This window comes from Panthera tigris, chromosome E2 (assembly GCF_018350195.1).
Source record: "Panthera tigris isolate Pti1 chromosome E2, P.tigris_Pti1_mat1.1, whole genome shotgun sequence".
Taxonomy (NCBI): domain Eukaryota; kingdom Metazoa; phylum Chordata; class Mammalia; order Carnivora; family Felidae; genus Panthera; species Panthera tigris.
In genome coordinates, this window is record NC_056674.1 from 17374159 (window position 1) to 17402069 (window position 27911).

At 38.8% G+C, this 27911-nt stretch overlaps 1 protein-coding gene and 1 long non-coding RNA gene across 5 annotated transcripts in view; one reads left to right on the top strand and one right to left on the bottom strand.

Annotated features, from left to right (window-relative positions):
* LOC102971855 (zinc finger protein 461) overlaps window positions 1-17043 on the bottom strand; it is a 31819-nt gene extending 14776 nt beyond the window's left edge. Inside the window, exons 1-4 of one of the 4 annotated variants that reach the window (XM_007096826.3) lie at window positions 16955-17043; window positions 14691-14782; window positions 1090-1216; window positions 157-252 (exon numbers count right to left, since the gene is read on the bottom strand). In XM_007096826.3, coding sequence (XP_007096888.1) covers window positions 157-252; window positions 1090-1216; window positions 14691-14699 — 232 coding nt within the window. In that variant the 5' untranslated portion in view covers window positions 14700-14782; window positions 16955-17043. Of the gene's footprint in view, window positions 1-156; window positions 253-1089; window positions 1238-7345; window positions 7379-14690; window positions 14783-16954 lie in introns of those variants that run through there. The other 3 variants (XM_007096828.3, XM_042969007.1, XM_007096827.3) reach the window with 3 other exon arrangements.
* A 15-nt stretch (window positions 17044-17058) lies between these two features.
* LOC122234080 lies at window positions 17059-26724 on the top strand. The gene is made up of 2 exons (XR_006211806.1): window positions 17059-17145; window positions 26491-26724. It is a non-coding gene; the product is annotated as an uncharacterized LOC122234080 (long non-coding RNA).
* Window positions 26725-27911: the final 1187 nt, after the last annotated feature.

Here is a 27911-nt window from a genome sequence, read left to right on the forward strand (position 1 = left end):
GACGCTTAACCGACTGAGCCACCCAGGCACCCCTGTAATTAGTTTTGAAATCAGATTTTCCCTAATGTGTCTAAAATAACTTTCCCAGCGTAACATTCTGACCACTTGGCCTACTCCTTGGAACAGCTTCCTGCTTCCTGATCATTGCTCACTCACCTGGGCACTGTTCTCCTGTCACTTCCCTCACAACCATCCAGGGCTCCTTCCCTTGCTCTAATGAAGAGATCACAGCCGGCTTAGAAATAGAAAGTCCTGGTTATAAGAAAAGAAATGGAGATGAAGTGGAAATTAAAGTACCCAAATACTATGATTCAGAACTGATCAAAATAAATAAACTATAGCACAACATGGCACTTGATAAAGTCTACAGAAGAAAAAAGAAAAAACTAAACACTCATATTTAAGTCAACTCAAGATTAAAAAAAACACAAATAAATAGGTGATAAAATGCTACTTAAATTAGATAAGATTTCTGTCCCTACTTTGCTATGAGGAAAAAAAAAAAAAAACAGCTTCCTGAGTATCCTTATTTCAGATATTTTTCAATGATATGTGAAAAGTTCTTAGACTGTAACTCCCAAATGCAAATTGTTTAAAAGAGAGCACATTAGTTGTAGGAAATGGAAGTGTTCATTTGAGCACTAAATAGTAAGTGATACTTCTTGATGCAGCCCATTGCTACATTAATTGGGAAAGCTATTTAGTTTTAACCTATGCTAGGGCACCTGCAGGTTTAGTACAGTGCAAATGAAAACAAAAGATGAAGTGGTTTCTTTGACCACTGAACTAATTAATAATTAATTAATATTAAGTTAATATTAAATAATTAAGCATAAGCTTTCCTGGTACAGAATTCCAATTCTGTTCTTTAATTATCAAGGAAGAATGTCAATTGTAAGTACCAGAGGAAGGTGTAAGGATGGGGAAAAGGGAAAATGAATGTGCACCTCTATCTAGGTGTGCTCATTTCTCTGCAAAGAGAAAAGTCACCTAGTTATTTGAAAAGTAGTCCTAAAATGCATGGGAAAGAAAGCAGAAAACAAGAAACCAAGAAACACATTCTAAATTATAAGAGGCAGATAATTTTACCCAGTGAAACCAAGTTGCTATAGTTCTCCAACATCACATCTTTGTACAAACTCCTCTGCGTAGGGTTCAGGCATTCCCATTCCTCCTGAGAGACATCTATAGCCACATCTTTGAACATCACCAACCCCTAAAATGACAAATCACAGTACTATTTTTGAAATTATAATAAATATTTTTCAAAAGGAAGGAGAGGTGCTAAAAGAAAACATGCAAGACAGGAGTAGTGTATATAGTGGATAGTGAGTATATAGGCAAAGGTTGGAAGCTTGTGACATGTGTCAAAAAGGGATTCAGGGAACCTGGGGGCCCTAGTCGGTCAAGCGTCTAACTTCAGCTCAGGTCATCATGATCTCACAGTTCATGTGTTCAAGCCCCCTCATTGGGCTCTCTGCTGTCAGCGCAGAACCGCTTTGGATCCTCTGCCCCGCCCCTCTCTGTCCCTCCCCTGCTCATGCTCTTTCTCTCAAAAATAAACTAAAAAAGGGTTTAGTGGGACTAACGTGGAGTGCCTACAGGTTCTTAAAAATTCAATTTCTGCAGACACATCCCTTACACAGGGTGGAAAACTGTTAGTCATCTAGAAATTTAAAAAATAAGTAGAGGTTCCCAACTAAGTTAAATAGCTGGAAATTTTTTAATCTTTCCAGATGTGTCATGAACACCTCCATCTTGAGAAAAAGGACTTGAAGATTTTTCTTCATTATTATGATATCATGTCATAAGCATTTTTTACTTTTCAGGCAAATTCTTTAGTAAGTATCTAGTATAGCTTGTACTTTCCAAGGATAGATAGAACAACATTTCCCATCCCATATGCTCTTCTTCAGTGTAATCTGGACATGCCCCCACACCATTTGTATAGGAACTATGTTCTCTGCCCTTGAACCGGATCCTGAGAAAACAAGTTAACTTACTCAACTTAAAGTATAGCAGAAATGACTTCTGAAGCTAGAATATAAAAATGTCTCCCTATCCAGTGAGAACCTACACCAATTCCTATAATGTAGATTTGAAAAAGTAAAAATTGTGGAAAAATTCGAAGATTTCTCATGTGTGATTCAATTAACCATTTTCCCCTGACAACAGCACTTCCGGTGAGGACATCTTAGCTGGGTGGCTGGTTTTTCTCCTACAGTCTCACTCTGCTCTCAATCTCACATTGTCCTCTCTGCTCCTCAGTGCTGGTGCCAACAACTGTCCCTCCTTCTCTAAAATCTAATGTCGCCATTTTATCAGACTATACATGCATTATTTCTACTTATTATAGTGATTAGCTGACATCCAGCTTTTTCCCCCCTAGGACTTTTAGCTCCTGGCTCAGTGCCACTATCTCCAATACTACTCCTATATTAATTCTCAGTAATTTCAAATATCTATATAAGTATTCCAACTATTAACCTGGCCTCCCAATTCTCTCACCTCCTCTCCAATGATCTTGCCTTCCACTCTAGTTTACTCTTCAGGTCACTACCCTAGTAACTGCAACATCTCCAAAATATCAAGTGTCCTTCTCTCTGGTCACCTTTATTATTATTTTTTAATGTTTTATTTTATTTTAGGGAGAGAAAGCAGGGGAGGGGCAGAGAGAGAGAGGGAGACAGAGGATCCAAAGCAGGCTCTGCACTGACAGCAGAAAGTCCAATGTGGGGCTCAAACTCACCAATGACGGGATCACGACCTGTGCCAAAGTCGGACGCTTAACTGACTGAGCCACCTAGCTAGGCGCCCCACCTTTTTTTTTTTTTTAATTATTTAATTTCTTTTGAGAGAAAGAGAGAGACAACATGCGTGCATGAACAGGGGACGGGCAGAGAGAGAGGGAGAGGAAATTCCAAGCAGGTTCTGTGCTGTTAGAGTGCAATCTCTGGTCACCTTTACATTGTCACTCCCCACTCATACCTCTTCTCTTCTTACCCAACTCAAACTCTATGTTCAACTAATCATCTAACTTCATAATGACTGCTAAGATGAACTTCCTTTTCATACTTGCTTAGCAAAGCCTGAATCCTAGATAAATCTAACTCTCTTCTTACTCTGTCACTGTATCTATGTAGCCAAACATGACTAGAGAAAATAACCAACCTTAATGACAGGTTTTCATTTTATATTTTATTTTCCTTTCTTAAATGGTTCAGAACAACAACAACAAAAAAGATAAACATTCAGAGGTATTATTTCCAACCCTTTCCTTTCCATTGTCTCCCACCTCCTAACCGCTATAGATGAGCAATTTTATAAGTTTTTTTTTGTATGTCTTTGCAAAGTTTTTAAGCAATTATAAATACATATGTATGTATTATTTTTCACACTTTTACACAAAAGGTAATGTACTATAATATATGCATTGTTCTGTATTTGATTTTTGAATTCTAAGGTTAATGGTTTCCTTATTTTCCTATAGGTACATATCACCCATTTTTTGTATTTATCATAGTTTATTTAACCAGGCATCTATAAATGGACAATTGGTTGTTTCTAATCTTTTGCTATAAGAAGCAACAGTGCAATGAATACTTCTATAAATGTGTCATTTTGTATATACACAGATATATCTGTAACAGAAAATCTCAGAAATCAGATTGCTAGGTGAAAATGGAAAATGCACTTGTAATTTTGGTAGATGCTATCAAATTTGCCCTCCACAGCGGCTGGACGATTTTCTCAGATACCAGCAATATATGAGAGTACCTGTTTCCTCACAGCAAAGCCAGCAAAGTGTTTTGTCAAAATATTTTGTTTTTATCCATTTAATAAGGTAAAGAAATTGTATGTCAGTAGAATTTTAATTGGTATTTCTTGAATTATTTATTGAGTATTTTTTAAGGGTTTTTTATGTTTCTTTTCCTGTGAAAATTCTGTTCATATACTTTGACTCTATCCTACTGGGCTGTTGGTCTCTTTTTTAAATTTCTTAGTCTTTATAGGGGTGTCTGGGTGGCTCAGTTGGTTAAGCGTCTGACTTCAGCTCAGGTCATGATCTCATGGTTTGTGAGTTCGAGCTCCCTGTCAGGCTCCATGCTGACAGCTCAGAGCCTGGAGCCTGCTTTATATTCTGTGTGTGTGTCTCTCTCTCTGCCCCTCCCTCACTCATGTGCACTCTCTCTCAAAAATAAATGTTAAAAAAATTAAAAAATAATAAATTTCTTAGTGTTTATAAATTAGATAAGTTTAGCATCTGTGCATGAATTGTAAATACTTTCCCAATTTTGTAATTTCTCTTCTGACTTTGCTTACCAGTGTTTCTTGCCATACAGAAGTTTTTTTATTTTTATGTAGTCAAATTTGTTAATACTTTCTCTTTTAGTTTCTACAATTTTGAGTCCTAGTTAGGCAGTTCTTCCTCACATCAAAGTTATGAAGGAATTCTCCCATGTTTTAATCTGGTAATGTTATAATTGCATTTTAAAAACTTAAATGACTCAATTTAATTGGAGCTTATCCGATATGGTACATGAGATGAAGACTGGGCTTATTATTTTCCAACATGACTACCTAGCTATCCAATACCATTCGTCAAGTCTATCTTTAACCAAGGAGGTAAAAGAACTGTACCGTGAAAACTGTAAGATGCTGATGAAAGAAAAGTGAAGAAGACACATCTGAAAAGATATTCTATGCATAAGGAAATGGAAGAATTAACATTGTTAAAATGTCCACACTACTCAAAGGAATCTACAGATTCAATGTAATCCTTCAAATCCCAGTGGTATTTTTCACAGAAATACAACAAACAATCCTAAAATTTGCACGGAACCACCAAAGACCTCAAATAACCAAAACAATCTTGAGAAAAAGGAACAAAGCTGGAGACATCACATGTCCTAATTTCAACCACATTACAAAGCTATCGTAATCAAAATAGTATGGTATTGGCATAAAAACAGACACATAGATCAATGAAACAGAACAGGGAACCCAAATACCACATACAGTCAATTAATTTATGACAAAGGAGCCAAGAATATACAGTGAGAAAAGGACAGTCTCTTCAATAAATGGTGATGGGAAAACTGGACAGCCATATGCATAACAATGAAACTGTAGCACTCTTATATCATACACAAAAATCAACTCAAAATGGATTAAAGACTTGAATGTAGAACCTGAAACTATAAAACTTCTAGAGGCAATCATACAGGTAAAGGTACTTGACACTGGTCTTGGTGATGATTTTTTTGGATTTGAAGGGCAAAGAAGAGCAAGAGCAGAAGAAGAGCCAGAAGAGCAAAGGCAACAAAAGCAAACATAAACAAATGGGACTATATCAAACTAAAAACCTTCTTTATAACAAAGGAAACCATCAAAAAAAGGAAAAGGCAACTTACAGGGAGAAAATTTTTGTAAATCATGTATCTGATAAGGATTTAATATTCAAAATATATAAAGGACTCCTACAACTCAATAGCAGAAGAAAACAAATAATAAATAATCTGATTTAAAAATGGGAAGAGGAATCAACAAAACTAAAAGGAAATTGATGGAATGGGAAAAGATATTTGCAAATGACATATCAGATAAAGGGTTAGTATCCCAAAGCTACAAATAACTTACCAAATTCAACTCCCAAAAAAACAAATAATCCAGTGAAGAAATGGGCAGAAGACAAGAATAGACACTTTTCCAAAGAAGACATCCAGATGACCAACAGATACATGAAAAGATGCTCAGTCCCTCATCATCAGGGAAATACAAATCAAAACCACACTGAGATACCACCTTATACCCGTCAGAGTGTCTAAAATTAACAACTCAGGAAACAATAGATACTGGCAAGGATATTATGAAACGGGAACCCTCTTGCACTATTGGTGGGAACGTAAACTGGTGCAGCCGCTCTGGAAAGCAGTGTGGAGGTTCCTCAAAAAATTAAAAATAGAACTACCCTATGACCCAGCAATAGCACTACTAGGAATTTATCCAAAGGATACAGGAATGCTGACTCACAGGGCACATGTACCCCAATGTTTATAACAGCACTTTCAACAATAGCCAAATTATGGAAAGAGTCTAAATGTCCATCCACTGATGAACAGATAAAGAAGATGTGGGTTATATATAGAATGGAATACCACTTGGCAATGAGAAAGAATGAAATCATGCTATTTGGGGCAATGTGGATGGAACTGGAGGGTATTATACTAAGTAAAATAAGTCAGTCAGAGAAAGAAAGATATATGTTTTCACTCATATGTGGAACTTGAGAAACTTAACAGAAGACCATGGGGGAAGGAAAGGGGAAAAAAATAGTTACAAACAGAGAGGGAAGTAGGCAAACCATAAGAGACTCTTAAATACAAAAAACAGAGGGCTGATGGGGGACGGGGGAGAGGGGAAAATGGGTGATGGGCATTGAGGAGGGCACTTGTTGGGATGAGCACTGGGTGTTGTTACGTAAGTGATGAATCACGGGAATCTTCCCCAAAAAACAAGAGCACACTGTACATACTGTATGTTAGCCAATTTGACAATAAATTATATTTATTTTTAATTTTTTTTAAACATTTATTTTTGAGAGACAGATAGAGACAGAGCATGAGCAGGGGAGGAACGGAGAGAAAGGGAGACACAGAATCTGAAGCAGGCTCCAGGCTCCGAGCTGTCAGCACAGAGCCCGATGGGGGGCTCAAACTCATGAACCAGATCATGACCTGAGCTGAAGTCAGATGCCCAACTGACTGAGCCATTCAGGCGCCCCAACAATAAATTATATTTAAAAAAAAAATTAAAAAATACAAATGGGAAGAGAATCTGAAAAGACATTTTTCCAAGGAAGACATAAAAACAGCCAACAGTTACATGAAAAGGTGTTTAAAATCACTGATCATCAGGGAAATGCAAATCAAAACCACAATGAGATATCTCCTTGTACATATTAGAATGGCTATTATCAAAAAGACAATACATAACAAGCATTGGCAAGGATGTGGAGAAAAGGGAACCCTTGTGCACTGTTGGTGAGAAATGTAAACTGATGAACCTACTATGGAAAACAATATGAAGATTCCTCAAAAAAATTGAAAATAGAACTACCATATGATCCAGCAATTCCACTTCTGGGTAATTATCTAAAGGAAATGAAAATATCTACTTGAAAAAATACTGGGACTTCCATGTTCACTGCAGCATTATTTATAATAGGCAACACAATAAAACAACCTAAATGTCCACCAAAGGATGAATGGATACGGAAAATGTGATACAGACACACTCACACACAACTATTATTCAGCCATTAAACAAAACAAGGAAATCTTACCATTTCCAACAACTTGGATGGACCTTGATGGCATTATACTAGGTGAAGTAAGTCAGACAGAGAAAGACAAATACCACATGATCTCATTTATGTGTGAAATCTAAAAACAGAAAACAAAAATCAAACTCATAGGTACAGAGAACAGACTGGTGGCTGTCAGAGGCACAGGGAGATGGGTGGGCAAAATGGAAGAAGGTGGTCAAAAGGTTATAAACTTCCAGTGATAAAATTAATAAACCCTTGGGAGATATAATGTACAACATGGTGACTATGGTTATAAATACTCTATTGTATATTTGAAAGTTGCTAAATGACTAGATCTGAAAAGTTCTCATCACAAGAAAAAAACTTGTAAGTATGTGTGGTAATGAATATTAACTAGACTCACTATGGTGATCACTTTGTAACATATACATAACATATACATACACTGAACTATATCGTGCACCCAAAACTAACATGACTGGCCAATTATATCTTAATAAAAAAGTCCATCATTAGCCTACTGTTTTGAGATGTCACTTTTATCCATATTAAATTACCATTTGCAGGTACATTTCTAGATTTTTCTATTCCATTCTTTTGATCTATTTATAAATCAGTACCATGGTGTTTTAAGTATCATGCTTTACATTGTGTATAATTATATAAATTATCTAGTAGAACTTATTTCTTCTCTAATAAGGGATTAACAAGATTCAGAATCACAGCCAACAATATATAATATACAATGTCGAGTACACAATCAAAAATCATTAGGGGTGTGGGGTGCATGGGTGGCTCAGTCAGTTGAGTGCCCAACTTCGGCTCAGGTCATGATTTCGTGGTCCGTGGGTTCCAGCCCTGCATCAGGCTCTGTGTTGACAGCTCAGAACCTTGAGCCTGCTTCAGATTCTGTGTCTTCCTCTCTCTCTGCCCCTCCCCCACTCTGTGTGTGTCTCTCTCTCTCTCCTTCAAAATAAACATTAAAAAGAATTTTTTTAATCATTAGATTACTAGTAAAATATTTACTAGAAATACAAAAAAGAAAATGTGACCCATACTCAAAAGAAAATCACCTAATAGAAACACAAATAAATGATTCAGATGTTGAAATTAGTTAGCAAAGATTTGAGAACTTTAGGTACTTTTAAAAAGAACCAAAGGCAAATCCTGAAATTGAGAAATAAAAATTCACTAGATGGATCTATAGCAGATTAAGCACAATAGAAGAAAAGATCAGTAAATTTCAAGACAAGTCCATAGGAATCACTCACTGAAAGTCCAGAGAGAAGACTGAAAAAAAATTTAAAAAGCGAAAAGAGCCATAATGTTCCGTGAGACACTTGTCAATCCAACATATGTGTAATTGGAGACTCAGAAGAGCAAAACAAGGCTAAAAAAATCTTTAGAAACATTTGGGAAAATATTTTCAAATTTCATTTTTTAAATATTTATTTATTTATTTTTGAGAGAGAGGACAAGTGGGGGAGGGGCAGAGAGCGAGAGAGAGAGGGAGATACAGAATCTGAAGTAGGCTCCAGGCTCTGAGCTGTCAGCACAGACCCTAACGTGGGGCTTGAACTCACAAACCATGAGATCATGACCTGAGCTAACCAACTGAGCCACCCAGGCACTCCCAAATTTCATTTTTAAAAAAGCAACTCATAGATTCAAGAAGCTAAATGAACCCCAAGTAACATAAAAACAAAGAATACTAGGGGCACCTAGCTGGCTCAGTTGAGAGAGCACGATCTCAGGGTCACGAGTTAGAGCTCCACATTGGGTGTAGAGATTACTTAAATAAAAGTTTGAAAAAAAACACACAAAGAATACTATACCTGTGATCATTATAAACAGCCCACTGAACACCAAGGAAAATGAAAAAAAAAAATCTAGTAACAATGGAGGCAAGACAGTATCGTTAAAATGCTGAAAGAAAGCTGTCAACCCCTAATTCTATATCCAACTGAAATCTTTCAGAATTGATGGGGAAATAAAGCTTGGGGTTTTGTGTGTGTATTCTGGTTTGTTTTTTGAGAGAAATGAAAGCTGAGAGGTTTGTAGCACAGAAGACCTGTGTTATTAAAAATGTTAAAGCAAGTTCTTCAGGGGGACAAAAATTGACATTAGGTAAAACCTTCTATACACAGAGGAATGAAGAGTACCAGAAATGGTAAATCGGGGGGTAAATAGAAAAGATATCATTTTAATTTCAGAATTTCTTCAAAAGATAATTGAAGAAAGAAAAGCACTGTGGTTTTATGTATTTAGAAATAAAATATATGACAACAGAAAAAAAGTGTGAGGGGAAAATGGAAGTATCTAGCTATAAGATTTCTGCATTATTTGTGAAGTTGTATAAAATAATTAGAAGACTGTGGGGCACCTGGGTGGCTCAGTTGATTAGGCGTCCGACTTCAGCTCAGGTCATGATTTCATGGTTCGTGAGTTCCAGCCCCACGTCGGGCTTTATGCTGACAGCTCAGAGCCTGGAGCCTGCTTCAGATTCTGTTTCTCTCTCTCTGCCCCTCCCCTACTCGCGCCCTGTCTCTCTCTCTCAAAAACAAATGTAAAAAAAAATTTTTTTTTCTTTTTAAATACTAGAAGACTATAATTATCTATTTTTAAGAGCATATTGGAAGCTGCCTGGGTGGCTCAGTTAGTTAAGCATCTGACTCTTGATTTCCACTTAGGTCAGATTTCATAGTTCATGAGATCGAGCCCTGCAGTTGGCTCTATGCTGACAGCACAGAGTCTAGTTGGGATTCTCTCTCTGCCCCTTCCCCACTTGTGCTTGCTTTCTCTCTCTCTCTCAAAATAAATAAGTAAACGTAAAAAATTAAAATAAAAGCATATTAGAAACCTTAGAACAGTCCCTAAAACAATAAAAGAGTAAAAATAGTATAGCTAATAATCCTATAATGGAGATAAATAAAATACTAAAAAAATAGTGGAGATACATGAAATACTAAAAAATATAACATGTGTCCAAGAGAAGGCAGGAAAATGGGGGGGGGGAGGAAGAACAGATGACAAGAAAATAAATTAAAACTTAATAATTACGTTGAATTTAAACAGTCCATGGAGAGGTCAGCAAACTTTTTCTGAAAAGGCTCACTTAGTAAATATTTTAGGCTCTATGAGTCACATATAGTCCCCACCACATATTCTTCTTTATTTATTTATAACCCTTCAGAAATGCAGAATCCTGCATAGATTGAGGCTGTAGGCTGGACTAGGCCAGCATGCCACAGATTGCCAACCCCTAGTCTAGATACTTGAAGGTAGAGATTATCAGACTAAATAAAAAAGTAGAACTGCACTATGTGCTGTTATATGAGATACACTTAAAATCAGTTAAAATGAAAAGGATAGGGAAAAGATATGCCACGATGTAACAATAAAAGAAACCTGAAGCAGTTATATTAATAAAGAGAACAGAATGCAAGAAAAAGAGTATTACCAAAAGGAACATTTCATAATAAAGGGGTCAGTTCATCAAGAGGACTTAGAAATCTTGGGGCACTTGGCTGGTTCAGTTGGAAGAACATGCAACTCATATCTCAGGGTTGTGAGTTTGAGCCCCATGTTGGGTGTAGAGATCACTTAAAAATAAATAAATAAACAGGGGCACCTCGGTGGCTCAGTCGGTTAAGTGCTGACTTCGGCTCAGGTCATGATCTCACAGTTCGTGAGATTGAGCCCTGCATTAGGCTTTGTGCTGACACCTCAGAGCCTGAAGCCTGCTTCAGATTCTGTGTCTCCTCTCTCTGCCCTTCCCCCAGTCACACTCTGTCTCTCTCTCTCTCTCTCAAAAATAAAATAAACATTAAAAAAATTTTTTTAATAAATAAAATACAAACAAAAAAAAGAGGACATGGCAATCCTAAATATGCACACACCTAACAGAATTTCAAAACACATAAAGCAAAACTGACAGAACTGTAACAGATAAATCTGCAGCTTTATTTGTAGATTTTAGCAGTCCTCTCTCAGTAATTGATAGACCAAGGGACCAAAAGATTAGAAACATAGAACACTTGATCACCACTACAAACCACTTGATTTCATTGATAAACACGCTAACAATAGTATAACACCCCTTTTTTTTCTCAAATGCACATTGAGCATTGACCAAGACAGTACACATTTTGGACCATAAAACAAGTTTCAATAAATTTAAAAGGATCAACGTTCTAGAGTATGTTCTCTGACCACAACAGAAGTAAATCATGAATTAAGTGAATTAAAAAAGAAATTCAGAAAGACCTGAATTCAGAATTCAGAAAGATCTAAAAAGTCCCCCAAAATTTGGAAGTTAAAGAAGACTCTTCTAAGTGGCCCATCGCTAAAAGAAAAAACAGAATTATGAACTCAGAAAAGAAGAGAAAATGAAGCACAAAGTATGCAGAAAGAAGGAAAGAATAAGATCAGTAATCAATGAAATAGCAATCTAACCAATGGTAAACTGGAGAGAAAAATCAGTAAAACTAAAAGCTAGTTCTTTGAAAAGATCAATAAAATCGATAAATTGCTTGTATATTGATCAAGAAAAATAGACATGAATTATCAATATCTGACAGGCATTAAAAGGATAATAAGAGAATATTATAAACAGCTTTATGCTAATAAATTTGACATCAAAATGGAAATAAACTAATTCCTGACAAGATAAATTACTAACTTGATTCAAGAAGAAATAAAATCCCCAAAAGCCCTGTCAATTAAAGAAATTAAAGTCTCTCCATGAAGAAAACTCCATTGTGTTTGCTTTCTACTGCTGCTACGACAAATACAGTAGCTTAAAACAACACATTTATCATCTTACAGTCTGTATGTTAAAGGTCCAGCAAGGGTTTCTGTAGACTAACTCAAGGTGCCAGCAGGGCTGTGTACCTTTCTGATGACTCTAGGAAAGAGTCTATTTCCTTGCCTTTTCCTTGCCTTGCCAAGTTTCTGGAGGCCACTTAGGTAGGTCATGGACCCCTTCCTCCATCTTCAAAGCCAGGAGTATGCATATTCCATTCTCACATCTCCCTCTGACCCTGATTCTTCAGATAATCCAAAATAATGTCCCCATCTCAAAATCATTAATTTAATCACATCTGCAAATTCCCTTTTGCCAGATAAGGTACCATATTCACAGGTTCCAGGATTAGCATGTAGATAATACTGGGGGTCATTATTCTGCCTACCACAGGTGCATTTGTTGTTGAAGTCTATCAGACAATTAAGGAAGAAATAACACAATTCAAAAAATTCTTCAGGAAACAGAAGAGGATGCATTTCTTGACTTATTTTATAAATTAACGTAGAATAAAGACATTTTCATATAAAGGACGTTGAGAGTATTTATCATCAGAAAATACAAACTATAGGAAATGCTGAAGGAAGATCTTCCAGCTAAAAAGAAATGATATAGGAGCACCTGGGTGGCTTAGTCGGTTAAGCACCCGACTTTGGCTCAGGTCATGATCTTACAGCTTGTGGGTTTGAGCCCCACATCAGGTTCTGTGCTGACAGCTCTCTCACTGTTTTGATTTCTTTGTCTCCCTCTCTCTGTCCCTCTTTGGCTTGCACTGTCTCTGTCTCTCAAAAAATGAATGTATGTTAAAAAAATAATAATAAAATTTAAAATTAAAAACAAAAAGAAATTCTATCAAACAGAAATTCAGATCTCAAGAAGTGAGAGTAGCTGAAAATAGTATATACATGGATGCATTTGCAAATAATCCAATAAAGTATTTTTTCAAGACCCTTCACTTCTGTGGATTTTCCCTTTAAAATTTTTATATTGTGCTTTCTTTTTCTTTCCTAATTTGAGATTTGTCATATTATCTTATTAATGATGTTTTTCCTGTTTTCTAACACATATAATTTTTATTTTTATAAATCCCCTCCATATGTCCTACTACTTCCTTTCAACTTAAATATTTTCATTATTTTTGTTAGAAGGACTTAAAGCTGTAACTCTTCCCTTAGAGTCTTACTTAAACTAAATCCCATGGGTTCCAAAATATAGTACTATCATTGAGTACTAGAAATCCTTTGCTTTTAGATTATATTTCTTCTTTGATCCAGGAGTTATTGAGATGGATTTTACAAATTGTTGCTAAGAGTAACTTTATTTTTCTGATTTTGTTGTTATCTTAGCTGCATTTGTGTTCAGAGAACATGGTTTATCATTTCTACTTATTTGGACTTCAGTGTGGCCTAATATTTTATCATTTTTTCTGAATGGTCTATGGAGACTTGAAAAGAATGTATATTCATCATTACTAGGATACAGAATTGAATATATATCAAAAAGGTAGGTTTGATGGAGTATTTCATCCTTACAAAATGTGTTCACTTGGCCTGACTTTGACTGAAAGGGTTAATTAGTATCCTCTATCACTTTCTTCTACTATCTGCTTTCCTATTTGCTCAAGGAAATTTGATGGTATACTATTTGATACATGTGCATTTATAACTATTTTGTCTTCATTTTGAAATGTATACCTTAGAATTACATAGTGCCCTTCTTTGCCATGTTTAATGGTGGGATATAGCCTGAATTTTTGTCTGTTTTTGGTTTCCATTTGTCTGGTATACTTTATCCATCCTTTCATTAAATTTTCTGAATCACTTAAGTGTCTAATGCAGAGAGTTGAGTTTTTGAGACTCAATCTAAAGGCCTTTTTCTTTTAATAGGCGAGTTAAAAATCATGTATATTTACTGATAGGACATATATTTGTTTTTTGGTCTTTGTTTTATCTTGTAATTATTTTGCTCTTTACATATACACACTGTGTGTGTGTGTGTGTGTGTGTGTGTGTGTGTGTGTGTGCGCGCGCGCGCCTGTGTGCCTTAAATCTTAAGTCTGGTGTTATATAAATTAGTTATTTTTCTCTCTCTCACTACAAGTTAAGTTTCATAAGGGACAATTTGTAGGTGTCTTTTTCCCCTGCCCCCCCCCACTGATTTATTCATAGTTACCTAGAAGAGTGCCTGTCACATAGCAGGTACTCAATAAATAATTATTAAATCACCTCATCAAACAAGAGAAACATTTCTGACAAGAGAAACATATTTCCCTCAAAAGAATACTATTTTTGTTCTCTCCTTCCCTTGGCAGAAGGCTGAGCATATGGGAAATGAAAAATGACTTACTGAATGAGTATAAGAACACTGGTTAGAAAGAAGAGGAGCAAAAAAGGAAGACTTTGAATTTTTGAAACCAACACTTACTCACTAGTCAGTTATTGTATGATAATCAATTGGCTAACAATATCAGGATAAAGAATGCTAATACTCCTATGACTATATAAAAAAAAAAAAAAAGACTGTATCAATTAGGAACAAAAAAACCCACCAACTTACATGGGCCATGGCTTTTTTTAGAATTCAATGTATTTATTAGTCCTCTTCTTAGTTCCACTTTAGAAGAAACTCACAGTCCAAAGAAAGTATTGCTGGATGAAAGGGGTTTAAAACAAAAGACATCAGATGGTCTTGCCTCTTAGCGCCCAAAGTGCTAATGTAGAATGACATTTTTCTTCCCCCTACATGTCTACTATGCCCAGTCCCCATACACACATACATAAACTGTTAGAGAGAAATTGGACAAATCCCAACCTTACTCAAAACAAGGAGGGAAGCCAGGTATAACAGGATGGATTCAAGAAAGACTGGAGCCAGGTTTTTTAGCAAGAAAGATTTAGAGAGGCAGACCAGTGTCCAAACCCTATGATAAAATGGACCCAACCAACATGTTCAGACTTATCCTGACAAGATCTTCACTGAAATAAAAGGGAAAAGATAAAGGAAATAGACATTACAAAAAGATCAGGGATAGAAAATGATCCAATGATCACTTGGATCTAAACGATCCAACGAGGGGTGCCTGGGTGGCTCAGTCAGTTAAGCGCCCAACTTTGGCTCAGGTCATGATCTCACAGTTTGTGAGTTCGAGCCCCACGTCGGGCTATGTGCTGACAGCTCAGAGCCTGGAGCCTGCTTCAGATTCTGGGTCTCCCTCTCTCTTTGCCCTTCCTCCACTCACACTCTCTCTCTCAAAAATAAATATTAAAAAAAAATTTTTTTAATGTTCCAACAAATGTCTCACAAGAATTTCAAAAATAGAGACTGATGGTACACAGATGGAAAAGAAAAAATAAATAGAACAAAAATTTCCAGAACAAAATAAATACTTGAGACTTCAGTTTGAAGTACTGGTGAAATTAAAAAATCACACCTGGGGGCACCTGAGTGGCTTAGTCAGTTAAGCGTCCCACTCTTGGTTTCAGCTCAGGTCATGATATCATGGGTTCATGAGCTCCAGCCCTGCACTGGGTTCCCTGCTGCCTGTGAGGAGCCTGCTTGAGATTCTTTCTCTCCCCCACCTCCCCCCCACCCACTCTCTCAAAATAAACTTAAAAAAAATAAACCTCTTAAAAAAAAAAAATCACACCTGGAAGCATCCTGGAAAATCTTCTGAAATTTATTCCTGAGTACAGACAAAAAAACCTAAATATCCTATAATAAAGAATTACAAAACAATGTGTATTGTAGTCTAATCTTTGGCGGGAAAATACATACATATATGCACAAATATATATATGCATATATGTATGCATGTAAGGAAGGTGAAAGCATTTGTAATAAGGTGTTCAGAGTGGTTGAAGAATTACAGACAACTTTAGTTTAAATGAAGTAATATAATAAAAAAATTTTTAAGTTAATATGAACATTTCAGATAAGAAACAGTACATAATAAATAATCTTAGACACTGATTTTGGATGTGCAATAGTGCCATTCTTTCCTCCTACTCTAGGTGTTTTTAAGGTGAATGGCAGAAGTAGTGAGGTAGAGAGTGGAGAAGAACTAGGAGACACCAGGCCTTTCCCAAATAATCTCCACACCCAACGTGGGGCTGGAACTGACAACCCAGAGATCAAGAGTTGCATACTCTGCTGCCTGAGCCCCCAACCAAGCCTTTCTTGAAGCTTAAAAATTGTGTGACCTTGAGGTGATGTGGAGTAGACATTGTCTGTGGCCATGGTAACTATATTTCTATGATACTTGGTGATGTGTATGAGTTCTTCAGATAATTGTTGGGGATAAGGGCTAAGTGGGTATGAGGGCGGTTTGTGGTTGGGGAGGGGTTGTTTTGTTTTGTTTTACCATACTTGTGGCTTTGTCCAAGGATGTGTGATGATAAACGTGGGTTGGATAATGTGATTTTGCCTTGTGTTGTATGAATCTACAAGTGACTACTGGAATGTCTCCTTAACTGACTGATTAGGTGAGCCTGGGTGTACTGATTTGTGGAACTGTGCTTTTCTCTTTTATGCAAGTATATGGGGCTTACACAAATAACCACCCGCAATCACAGTCACAATCACATACAAACCCCATTCACACAAATGGTCGTGCAGACAATTACACTGTCACAAAAGCACGATCCCGAATCCAGTCGCTGTCACAACAAACAGCCAAATTTACTTATACACTTAAACTCTATAGTTTCCTTCACACACTCACAACAACCCAACCTATCCACCCTAGGGCAGCTCCCACACTTAAGAGGCCTAACACTCCAGACACTCCTCTTACCAAGCCCTCGAGCTCCAGGATTCCTTACCTTCAGCATCCTCAGGAAAGGTTCTAGTCCAAATTCTGATTCGCATTCCAGGCGAGGCCGGACGCCTCGCCCGGCACACACCACTGCCTCACCGACCTCGGCGGCCGACTTTCCCACCGGAAGTAGCGTTGGACCACAGTGTCTTCTGGGAAACGTAGTCCGAAAGGGAAAACCCCCCGGAACTGAACCAGGTAAATCTTCCAGGCTTCGGGATGCACCTGCGCAGCTTCGTTCGGGCCTCGAGTGCTGTCACAACCTCCCCGTTTCCAAGGCTCAGACCCGAATTTGGGGTCTGAATTCTGGACCTCGGATTCCTCTGAGGGCGGATTTCAGGCCTGGCACCGTGGCTGTCCCTACTCCCTCAACGTGGACGCGCACGTGCTGTGGTTTGAGAGGATTGTTGTTGTCTGGTGCGGAGGGATCCGGCTTTCGTCTGTAAGGTAGCGGTGCGGAAGGATCCGGCTTTCATCTGTAAGGTGACGGTGCGAGATACGTTGTCTGAGTCGGAAGGTGCGAGTGCCCGAGGGTGAGTCGGCACAAGAAGAAGAGGCTGTACGTTACACCGACTGAGTTGTCATATACGCGAGGAAACTCGTTTGTGAAACGTTTTTGAGGCCGTTTGAAATAGCGGTCGTGCTGTAGACCCGTGTGAGTTCACGCGGTGAACACGGCCACGTTCAGTGATTATGAGGTGGTGTAATATGACGTGGCTTATGCGTGAGGGGCCATTTGAGACAGTATGATTGATTACGCCCGCTTGCGGGCGACGAGGCTATCCGAGCAGTGACCTTGTAACATTCTGTGGGAGGCTGTTTGTGTTGAGTCTACCATACTAGCAGGAGCGGTTGGCTGTAGTGAGTGTCGCGAGAAGGAAGGAAGCTGGACCTGCCCGAGACCCGGGGGACCCAGAGGGCCGGGGCGAGCGCGTACTGAGCCTTGCATATATGCGTGGGAGAGGCATGAAGCGACGTGTGACGTCTAAGTGTGTGTGAGATACCAGAATTGACTGAGAGGGGTAGAAGCTAGTACAGATTACCTGCCAGAAGGGACAGATCTAAAGATTTCTAACCTTGTTGAAAGTCCAGAAACCCCATCTCAAATTGTGATGTGAGGAAATGTATCTGTGACAAGTGATTGTTTCTGAGTCTGATTCTTGGTTACGTGTATGAGATGGTTTGCACTTGATATTGTTCAAGGTGTTGAGTGAAATATACAAAGTATGTGAAAGTGATGTGTTACTGTACCCAAGTCTCGGATGAATTGTATGACAGTGAAAGGGCAGGTGATTACAACGTTATAACTTTGAGGTTGATATATGTGAGCCTTAACTGAGTGTGACTCATGTGAGGGATTTGTTTAATTTGTTTTTGTGTGTTTTGATACAACTTATGCAAGTTAGAAATCTGGATGGAAGATGGAGTGGTTATTATCTGAATGTAGTAACTATATGAGACATTGCAGTATTCTGGAGTGTGTGAAATTGAGTATGTGGTGATACCTACTCTAACCCTCTTTACTTATCTCTAGAAAGATAATGATAATTAAGTTTCCTGGAGCATTGGTTTTAACTTGAAAATTAAATTTCCAAGGGAAATTTAAAAAAACCTAACTATAACTTAAAACATGATTTTAAAAATATGAAATAATTTGAGGCACCTGGGTGACTCAGTGGCTTGAGCCTCGGACTCTTGATTTCGGCACAGGTCATGATCCCAGGGTCATGGGATTGCAACCTGATGGGGCTCTGTGCCGAGCGTGGAGCCTGCTTAAGATTCTCCCTCTGTCTCTCTCTGCTCCTCTCCCCCACGCTCGCTCTCTCTAAAATAAATTTTAAGGGGCACCTGAGTGGCTCAGTCAGTTAAACATCTGACTTCTGCTCAGGTCATGATATCATGGTTGGTGAGTTTGAGCCCCGTGACAGCACAGAGCCTGGAACCTGCTTCTGCGTCTCCTTCTCTCTCTGCCCCTCCCCTGCTTGCACTCTCTCTCAAAAATAAACATAAAATTTTTTAATTAAAAAAGTAAAATAAGTTTTAAAAATGTGAAGTAATTTATTGTGATGAATGCAAAATGATCATGAAAGATTTTTTTTTTTTTAATCTCTGTTATAGAGTAACTGGGAGTATGGTTGGTATTCTTTGGTGGAAGTGAAATAGGTGGGAAGTCTACTAAGTTCTTAATCTGTATAAGTGAGAGTTCTAGGTGAAGTGAACAAAAGCATAAAAGCAGTTATGGCCCTTCAGTCAATTCTCAGACTTGACCCTTGCATATACAGATACAGAACCCCTTGAATGAAAAACCCTTGTCATACTGCTAGAAATGTATGCTGATAACTTTCCCCCATGCCTTCCCAAAGGAACCCACAGCCTTTACCAGGTGATTGGATAGTAAGGAAAAGGAAATAATCAGACCCTGGACACTGGTTTTGAGCTGACACAAATTCCAGGAGACCCCAAACCTCATTGGTCTACCAATCAGAGTAGGGGCTTATAGAGGTCAGGTGAGTGATGGAGTTTTAGCTAAGGTCCATCTCATAGCAGACCCAATGGGTGTCTGAACCCATGAACCCATCGTGTGTTTTTCCCCCAATTCTGTAATGGATAATTGGAATAGGTATACTCAGCAACTGTCTCTCTGGCCTGTTGAGTGAGGGCTAATATAATGGGAAAGGACAAGTAGAAATTACTAAAAAAAATAATAATAAACCAAAAGAAATATTACATGCTTGGAGGGATTGCAGAGATTAGTGCCACCATTAAGAACTTTAAAGATGCAGGGGTGGTGATTCCCACCGTATCGCCATTCAACTTGCCTATTTGGCCTCTGCAGAGGAGGGATCTTGGAGAATGACTGTGGATTATCATAAGCTTAATCAGGTGGTAACTCCAATTGCAGCTATTCTGGCAGATGTGGTTTCATTGCTTGAGCAAATTAACGCATCCCCTGGTACCTGCTATGCAATTACTAACAATCCCCCCCCCCCATCCCTGTTAATAAAGACTACCAGAAGCAGCTGTTTTCAGTTGGCAAGAACAAGCAATATATCTTCAATGTCCTACCTCAGCAGTACATCAGCTCTCCAGCCCTATAATTTAGTTTACAGGGATGATAATTTAGTTCACAGGGATCTTAATTATCTTTTCCTTACACAAGGTGTTACACTGATCAATTACATTTGATGACATTATGCCTATAGGACCTAGTGAGCAAGAATTGGCAACCACTCTAGATTTACTGATAAGACATCTGTATGTCGGGGTTGGGAAATAAATCCAACAAGAATTTAGAAGCATTCTACAACCTCAGTGACATTTCTAGGGATCAAGTGGTGTGGGACATGTCATGATATGCCTTTTATTTTTTTTTATTTTATTTATTTATTTTTTCAATATATGAAATTTATTGTCAAATTGGTTTCCATTTTGAGCACCTTTTGGTGCTCATCCCAAAAGGTGCCCTCCTCAATACCCATCACCCACCCTCCCCTCCCTCCCACCCCCCAATGATATCCCTTTTAAAGTGAAGGATAGGGGAGCCTGGGTGGCTCAGTTAGTTAACCCTCTGACTCTTGATTTTGGCTCAGGTCAGGATTTCACGGTTCATGAGGCTCTGGGTTGACAGCTATTGGAATTCTCTGTTTCCCTCTCTCTCTGCTCCTCCACCCATGTGCTTGTGCATGCGCTCTCTCTTCTCAAAAATAAAGTGAAGGATAAGTCATTGTATTCTGGCTCCTCCTACAAGTAAGAAAGAGTCACAAAGCCTCGTGAACCTTTGGATTTTGGAGCAACATATTCCTCATTTGGGTGTGTTACTTTGGCCCACTTATCAATTGACATGAAAAGCTGCAGATTTTGAGTAAGGTCCAGAACAAGAGAAGCCTCTGTGACTCTGCAACGGGTCCAAATTGTTGTGCAAGCACTTTGCCACTTGGGCCATAAGGACTAGTAGATCCAATGGTGTTTGAGGTATCAGAGGCAGATAGTGATGCTGTCTAGAGCCTTTGGCAGGACCCAAAGGTGGGTCACAGCACAGGCCCTTAGAATTTTGAAGCAAAGCACTGCCGTTCTTTGTAGTTAACTACTCTCCTTCTGAGAAACAAATTTTGGCCTGCTACTGGGCCTTAGAGATTAAACACTAAACCCTTGGCCACCAAGTTACCACATGACCTGAGCTGCCCATCATGAACTGGGTGTAGTCTGACCCAACAAGCCATTAAGTTAGGTGTACATAGCAGCACTCCCATAAAGTGATGTATAAGTGATTAGGCCAAGGGTGCCCTGAAGGCACAAGTAATCCTCCTATTGGGCAGAGCTTTGAGCAGTGCACCTTGTTGTTATCTTTATTTTTATTTTATTTTTTTGCTTGGAAGAAGAAATGGCCAGATGTGCAATTACATAGCAATTCACGGGCTGTGGTCAGTGGTTTGGCTGGATGGTAGGAAGGGAACATGATTGGAAAATGCTAAGGGAACATGCCAAGGAAATCTCAGAAAGATGGACAGACCTCTCTGAAGGGTAAAAGTGAAGCTATTTGTGTCCCATGCTAAATGCTCAGCAGAGGATTTTAATAAAGTGGATAGGATGACCCAGTCTGTGGACACAGTTTCTTTCCTCAGCCATCCCTGTCATCATCCAATGAGCTCTTGAACAAAGTGGTGATTATGCATGGTTCAGCAACATGGGTTTCCAGTCACTAAGGCCAGCCTAGTTATAGCCACTGCTGAATGCTCAGTCAGCCAGCAGCAGAGACCAACACTGAATCCTCAATTTGGCGCCGTTCTTTGATGGCAGGTTGATTACATTGGATGTTTCCATCATGGAAATGGCAGCAATTTTTTCTTATTGGAAAAGACACTCTGGATACAGATTTGCCTTTACCACACATAATGCTTCTGCCAAAACTATCGATGGACTTACAAAATGCCTTATCCATTATCATGGTATTCTACACAGCATTGCTTCTGATCAAGGAACTCATGCCATAGTAATTGAAGTGCCGCAGTGGGCCCATCCTCATGGAATTCACTGGTCTTACCAAGTTCCCCACCATTCTGAAGCTGCTGGCTTGACAGAACAATGGAATGATATTTTGAAGACTCGGTTACAATGCCAGCTAGATGGCAGTATCTGACAGGGGCATGGTTCTGCAGAAGGCTGTATATGCTCTGGTATCAGCATGCAATATCTGGTACTGTTTCTCCCACAGCCAAGATTCACAAGGCCAGGAATCAAGGGGTAGAAATGGGAGTGACACCACTCACTATTACCCCTAGTAACCCAACAGCAAAATCTTTGCTTCCCTCCCCACAACCTGTACTCTGCTGCCTAGAGGACTTAGTTCCAAAAGGAGGAATGCTTTCACCAGGAGATACAATGGTTCCATTTAAGACTGCTACCCAGCCACTTTGGGTTTCTCATCCCTCTGAATCAAAAGGCAAAGAAGGAAGTAAGTGTGCTGGTTGGGGTGAATGATCTTGACTACCAAGGGGTGGTTGGACTGCTGCTCCACAAGGGAGATGAGGAAGAGTATGTCTAAATTACAGGAGATCCTTTTGGGCATCTCTCTCTCATTTTTTATTATTTATTATTTTTTTTAAGTTTATTTTTGAGAGAGACAGAGTGCTAGCAGGGGAGGGTCAGAGAAAGAGGGAGACACAGAATCCAAAGCAGGTTCCAGGATCCTCGCTGTCAGCACATGAGCCTGACGCAGGGCTTGAGCCCACGAACCATGAGATCATGACCTGAGCTGAAGTCCGATGCTTAACTGACTAAGCCACCCAGGAACCCCCTCTCTCTTTTTTAAATGTATCTATCTATCTATCTATCTATCTATCTATCTATCTATTTATTTAAGTAATTGCTACACCCAATGTGGGGCTTGAACTCACAACCCTGAGGTGAAAAGTCACACGCTCTTCCAACTGGGCCAGCCAGGCACCCCACTTTGGGACATCTCTTAATATTACCATGTCCTATGTTTCAAGTGGATGGCAAACTACAAACTATAAAGGCAGGATTACTCATGGGCCAGACTCCAAGTATAAATGTTTGGGTCACTCTACCAAGTAAAGAACTATGACCAGCTGAGGTGCTTGCTGAGGGCAAAGGGAATATGCAATGGGTGGTGGAGGAAGGTAGTTTTAAATGCCCACTACAACCATGTGACCAGTTTCAGAAACTAGGACTATAATTTTCGTGAGTTTTTCTTCCTTATTTTTCTGTGTTTGTATGTATGTATGTATAGAAATATCTTTGTTCCTTTTTTATCCCTTTATCATGTACTATAAGATGTTTTGATCTTATAGTATTTAAGTATTATTAACTTGACATCATAATATTTAAGCAATGGGATATAAGGGAGAAAAGTAAACATCATGCAAGACTGCACCCTCATCTAGGAGAAGGATTAGTGTGTTTTTTGGTTGTATGCAGGATAGTTGTATCATGTAGATGGAAGTATGACCTTGTTATTGTTTTTATTCAGATATTAAGTATGTTTAGGAAAATACATATAGGTGCCAAGTTGACAAGGGGTGGACTTTTGGTGGCTAATTTTATGTAACTTGGCTAGGCCATGATGCCCAGATATTTGGTCAAATATTCTGGATGTTTCGGGGAAGGTGTTGATTAGATGAGATTAACATTTAAATCAATGGACTTTGAGTAGAGCAGATTGCCCTCCAGAATGTGGGTGGACCTCATCCAATCAGTTGAAGGCCTTAAATAGACTAAAGACTGACTTCTCTCAGAGCAGAAAGGGACTCTGCCAGCAGAAAGCTTTTTGACTCAAACTACAACTGTTCCCTGGGTGTTCAATCTGCTGACATGACCTGCAGATTTTGGACTTAAGCTTCCATAATCTCATGAGCCAATTCCTTAAAATCTTTCTTTTTTTTTAATGTTTATTTATTTATTTATTATTATTTTTTTTTTTTTTTGAGAGAGAGAGAGAGAGAGACGGAGCATGAGTTGGAGAGGAGCAGAGAGGGAGAGAGACACAGAATCTGAAGCACGCTCCAGGCTCTGAGCCGTCAGCACAGAGCCCGACGCAGGGCTTGAACTCATGAACTCTGAGATTGTGACCTGAGCCTAAGTCATACACTTAACCGACTGAGCCACCCAAGCGCCCCCTTAAAACCTCTTTCTTAACCTCTTCTCTCTCTCTCTCTCAGTACACACGCACGCGCGCGCACACACACACACACACACACACACACATACCCTGTTGGTTCTTTTTCTCTGGAGAATTCTTCATACACTATTCTAAGTACATGCATTGTCTAATTTAATCCTCATGAGAACGCTGTGAGGGAGGTGTTACCATTCCCAGTTAACTGCTTAAGCAAGTGAGGCATCAAGGACTGAAATAAATTTGAAATGTCGCAGAGTTCCTGAGAGATTAAACCAGAATTTGAGTTCCCAAGCCCTCAATCTTCTTTTTTAATGTTATATTGAGAGATAGTGTGCATAAGCAGGGAAGGGGCAAAGAGATGGGGAGAGAAAGAATCCCAAGCAGACTTCTTGCTGTCAGCACAGAGCCTGACATGGGGCTGGATCTCATGAAACCATGAGATCATGACCTGAGCCGAAATCAAGAGTCAGACACTTAACCAACGGAGTCACCCAGGCACCCCACACTCAGTTTTTATTTAACTAACAGATTCTACTATTTTCCAACTCTATACTTTCTGCTCTCTTTCACTAAGCCATTCCTGATGAGTATCCCTCTTTGACAATTAAATTGAAGCCAAAATTATAATGATTATAATGTGGTCTATCATATCTTATTTACACATTGTTTATTCTGAACCTTTTTTTGTCTAATTATTATCAGGAATTCTTCAGTGAACATCCTTGTAATATTTATTTGTTCATTTTTAATTTTTCCCAAGACAAAGTATCCTAGAAGTGGGATTTCTGTGTAAGACACTGGACATGCCTGCAGTATGCAAAAATTGTGCCTATGTACTTGGAAGAAACACAAATGAATAAGATATAATTGCTTCCTTTATGTTGTTCATAATCCAACAGGGGAAATAAAAGTAGGTCAAAGGCTGAGCATGACAAACACCTCTGGAGAAGTACCGATGATCAACCATGGGAGTTGACAAGAAAGAATTCTAACTGTAGCTACATGTCCGAATCCCAAATTATTGTGACTTCACAGGAATTCTGAGTGTGAATTTTCCCTAGTCAAGTTTATGCCTTACAGTTTTGATTCTCTTGATGTTAGATCCAAAGGGAAACTAATGGAACAAGGTGATTCTCTCACTGGTTGCAGGGCATTATGGCTAATAGTTCAGAAGTGAGATAAATCCTTCCATCAAAAAGATGTAAAGCGACTAGACCAAGGTTTGAGCCTCTTAGCTCTTTAGGCAGAACACCCATAAGTATGCTTAGAAACTGTTAGAAGGGAACATAACAGGAATCATTCATAGCCAAGTATATTTAGAATACGCTGAGCTATAGGGGCACCTGGGTAGCTCAGTCCGGTAAGTGGCCAACTTTGGCTCAGGTCATGATTTCATGGTTCGTGATTTCCAGCCCCACGTTGGGCTTTATGCTGACAGCTCAGAGCCTGGAGCCTGCTTTGGATTCTGTGTCTTCCTTCTCTCTCTGCCTCTCTCCCACCTGCACTCTGTCTCCCTTTCAGAAAAATAAACGTTAAAAAAAAATTAAAAGAATATGCTGAGCTATAAATCTAACATAAAGACCTATAACAGAGACTGTTTTTCACCTATTTTTGAGGAACTTCAATCTAATAAAATTTCTTAGACCATACATTCTAAAATCAAGACATTCTTAGTTCTTGTAAAGAAAATAGGAAATATACTTAAATTTAAATTTATATAAGTTTATGGAAATATACTTAAAATATAAGTATCACAGACTGGAAATCAACAATGTTAACATTTAGAGGTATAAATCCAGATATCTTTCTTTCTTTTTTTTTAAACTTTTTTTAATGTTTATTTATTTTTGAAAGAGAGAGAGAGACAGACAGAGCATGAGTGGGGAAGGGGCAGAGAGAGAGGGAGACACAGAATCTGAAGCAGGCTCCAGGCTCCGAGCTGTCAGCACAGAGCCCAACGCAGGGCTCGAACTCATGAACCATGAGATCATGACCTGAGCTGAAGTCGGATGCTTAACTGACTGAGCCACCCAGGTGCCCCAGATATTTTTCTTTCTATCACTGATGTCTGGCATTCTATCCATAATGACATATATGTACCTTTTTTTAGTAAATGGGATAGTTGTATATGTTGTATAGTAACCTGATTTAGCCACTGTCAGTGTGTTTTGAATTTTTCTATATTTTTTGGTTATTGTATGATTGAATATCTAATGGCTACTTAAATACCTTATTATGAGGAAGTTTTGGAATTTATTAAATTTGTATATTCTTGCTGGACTGACAAAACTGAACCATACCAGAGAAATTCCTGCCTAGCTCCCATGTCTGGACCACCTTCCCCTTTCTTCCAGGATCATATGGCGCTAGAATTTATGGAATTGGAATGTTTTTGTCATTTGCAGGATTATCACGTCCAAAGATATCCATCAAGTTCTCCCTGGTGAAGAGTGATGTTCAGAAGGATGTAACTACAAGGATGGGATGTTGGAGCCTGTTTTTTCCCATTAAGAAAATTTTGGCTCATTATTTATAATCTGCCTACTGGAAGTATATTCTTTCAATATGAATCTCTGGAGTGCCTTTGAAGAACTGATTTGGCATTTGTACAATTGGAAACAAACAACTGCATTTTGTAATTACTGAGGCTTCATTTTCTTGACACCTAACGTGACTTGATCTTCCTCTGGCCCTCTTATTCTTCCCCGATTGGCATCACCACAGCAGACCTAAGTCCCATTTCAAAATCCTATAGGATTTTATATCTCTAAGCCAGATGTGATTTCCTTATTAGAGGAAAGGAGACAGCCCTGAATGGTAGAGCAAGCAGTGAGTAAACAGGCTCCAGGAAGAGGGAAGCCATTACAGGTAAAAGCCCAGCTGGTGTGAAGAGCTAGATCTTTAGGATGTTCGAGAAACTTTCTTTAGCCTAAATTCCCAAAGACACACACCATCATTCCAATTCTGATTGTGTCTGTAGCTACTTCTATAATTCTCTGAGGATTAGCTTTATAGACTTTGTAATTATAAAAGAAATACATACAGAGCATTAAAATTCAGAAAACATGGGGCACCTGGGTGGCTCAGTTGGTTAAGCATCCAACTTTGGCTCAGGTCATGATCTCATGGTTCATGAGTTCAAATCCCTTGTTGGGCTCTCTGCTGTCAGTGCAGAGCCTGCTTCAGATCCTCTGTCCTCCTCTCTCTCTGCGCCTCCCCGGCTCACTCATGTACTCTTTCACTCTCCCTCTCTCAAAAATAAATAAACTTTAAAAAGTGAAATTCAGAAAACAGGGAATCCTAAAATAACAATAGCCCACTGTGAACATTATATTGTAAATCTCTTTACCCTCCTTGTATACACAGACTTTCTTTTCAAAAGTAGAATTGGCTACGTGTTGCTATTCTTCCTTACCTAACACAAGTGAACATTTTTCCATGCCAACAAGTAAAGGTCTATAGCATCCATTGTAATGGCTGTATTTTTTTTTAATTGACCATGGGGGAAATATAGTTTTATTGATAACCAGGAAATTCTAAACTAACTTTTAGAGTTTTGCAATACGCTAATGACCCAGATGGCTTTTTTTTTAAGTTTATTTATTTTGAGAGAGAGAGAGAGTAGGGAAGGGGCAGAGAGAGAGGGGGAGAGAGAGAATTTGAAGCATGTTCTGCGCTATCAGCACAGAGACTGACTTGGGTCTCCATCTCACGAACCATGAAATCATGACTTGAGCTGAAATCAAGAGTCAGATGCTTAACCAACCGAGCCACCCAGGTGCCCTGTAATGGCTGTATTTTTTAAAGATGGAAGTGTAGGGGTGCC